At 53.2% G+C, this 1,087-nt stretch overlaps 1 protein-coding gene across 2 annotated transcripts in view; it reads right to left on the bottom strand.

The window, feature by feature from the left end:
• Positions 1-6: 6 nt before the first annotated feature.
• Positions 7-1,087, bottom strand: part of LOC114050177 (protein S100-A16-like) — a 9,145-nt gene continuing 8,064 nt past the window's right edge. For both annotated transcript variants that reach the window (XM_027871807.1, XM_027871808.1), the window contains 2 exons: positions 778-953; positions 7-312 (listed from right to left, as the gene is read on the bottom strand). In XM_027871807.1, coding sequence (XP_027727608.1) covers positions 154-312; positions 778-936 — 318 coding nt within the window. In that variant the 5' untranslated portion in view covers positions 937-953 and the 3' untranslated portion in view covers positions 7-153. The remainder of the gene's footprint in view (positions 313-777; positions 954-1,087) is intronic.

Below are 1,087 nucleotides of genomic sequence, written 5' to 3'. Positions count from 1 at the left end.
GGATGAGAAGAACAGTCCATGGGGAGAAGGAAAAGGTGAGAAAGAGCAGGGCCTGGAAGAAGACTGGAGCCTGAAGAACTGAAGTTCAAGGCCAGAATGCCCTGGTGCACTGGGAAGGGGAGGGAGAGGTTCTGGAGGAGAAAGAAGGGGCTGCTAGTCGCAGTTCTGCTGCTCCTGCTGGCGTATGAGCTTGGCGATGGGGCTGGTGATCCCGCCTATCAAGGTCCAGTACTCCTCAAAACTGATGAGCCCGTCGTTGTTGGCATCCAGGTTCTGAATGAGCTTGTCAGCCGCCTTCCTGTTGCGTGTGTCCTGGTAGGGAGTGGTAAAGGCTCATTGGGGTTTGGGGGGCAAGCTGGGTAGCCAAGGGTCAGAGTCCAGGGCTGGAGGCAGTGCGATAAAGGGGAAAGCACTGGATGTGAATCAGAGGACAGAGGTTCAAACCCCACTCTACTATTTACTACCTCTGCGCTCTTGACCTAGTTACTGCCCCTCCTTGGGCCTCAGTTTCCTAATTTGTAAAATGAGAAGGCTGGGCTAAACAACCTCTAAGGTCCCTTCCAGATCTAAATCTACGAGCCTATCATTCAATTGAGGTTGAAGTCATTTACCACCTCCCACCCTCAACCCCCCTTTCGCCTTAGAGATTTCAAAACAAAGGAAGGTCTGTCCATCAGCCCTACTCCAGGCCTCCTGGGCATACAGCCCACAGCCCTCTGGGAAATTTCCCTGTGGGGGGCGAGGGGGAGGGGATGGAAAGGGGTCCAATTCCCTTACTGTCAACATGTGGGGGAATTCTTTCTGCAGCATTTTTCGCAAATTGCTTTTGCTGATCTTGTTCCGAACGAGGCTGCGCTTGGATACGTATTTGAAAAAGTTGGACACCAGGGCATAGATTGCCAGTTCCAGCTCTGTCAAGCCTTCCTCCTCCGCCATCTCACCTGCTCAAAGTTCTTAAGGAAAGGAAGTGGGCATTAAGGAAAAGAGCTCCCAAGCCTCTGTCCAACAGAGCCTCTCCCAGCCCACCGACCCCAACCTTGGAGTGGAAAAACTCCTCCCCACCACTCCCCCCAGGAGGTAAGAGAGT

The sequence above is a fragment of the Vombatus ursinus genome, unplaced genomic scaffold (genome assembly GCF_900497805.2).
Source record: "Vombatus ursinus unplaced genomic scaffold, bare-nosed wombat genome assembly UNPS02014798.1, whole genome shotgun sequence".
NCBI lineage: Eukaryota > Metazoa > Chordata > Mammalia > Diprotodontia > Vombatidae > Vombatus > Vombatus ursinus.
This window is presented reverse-complemented; position numbering and strand designations above follow the sequence as displayed.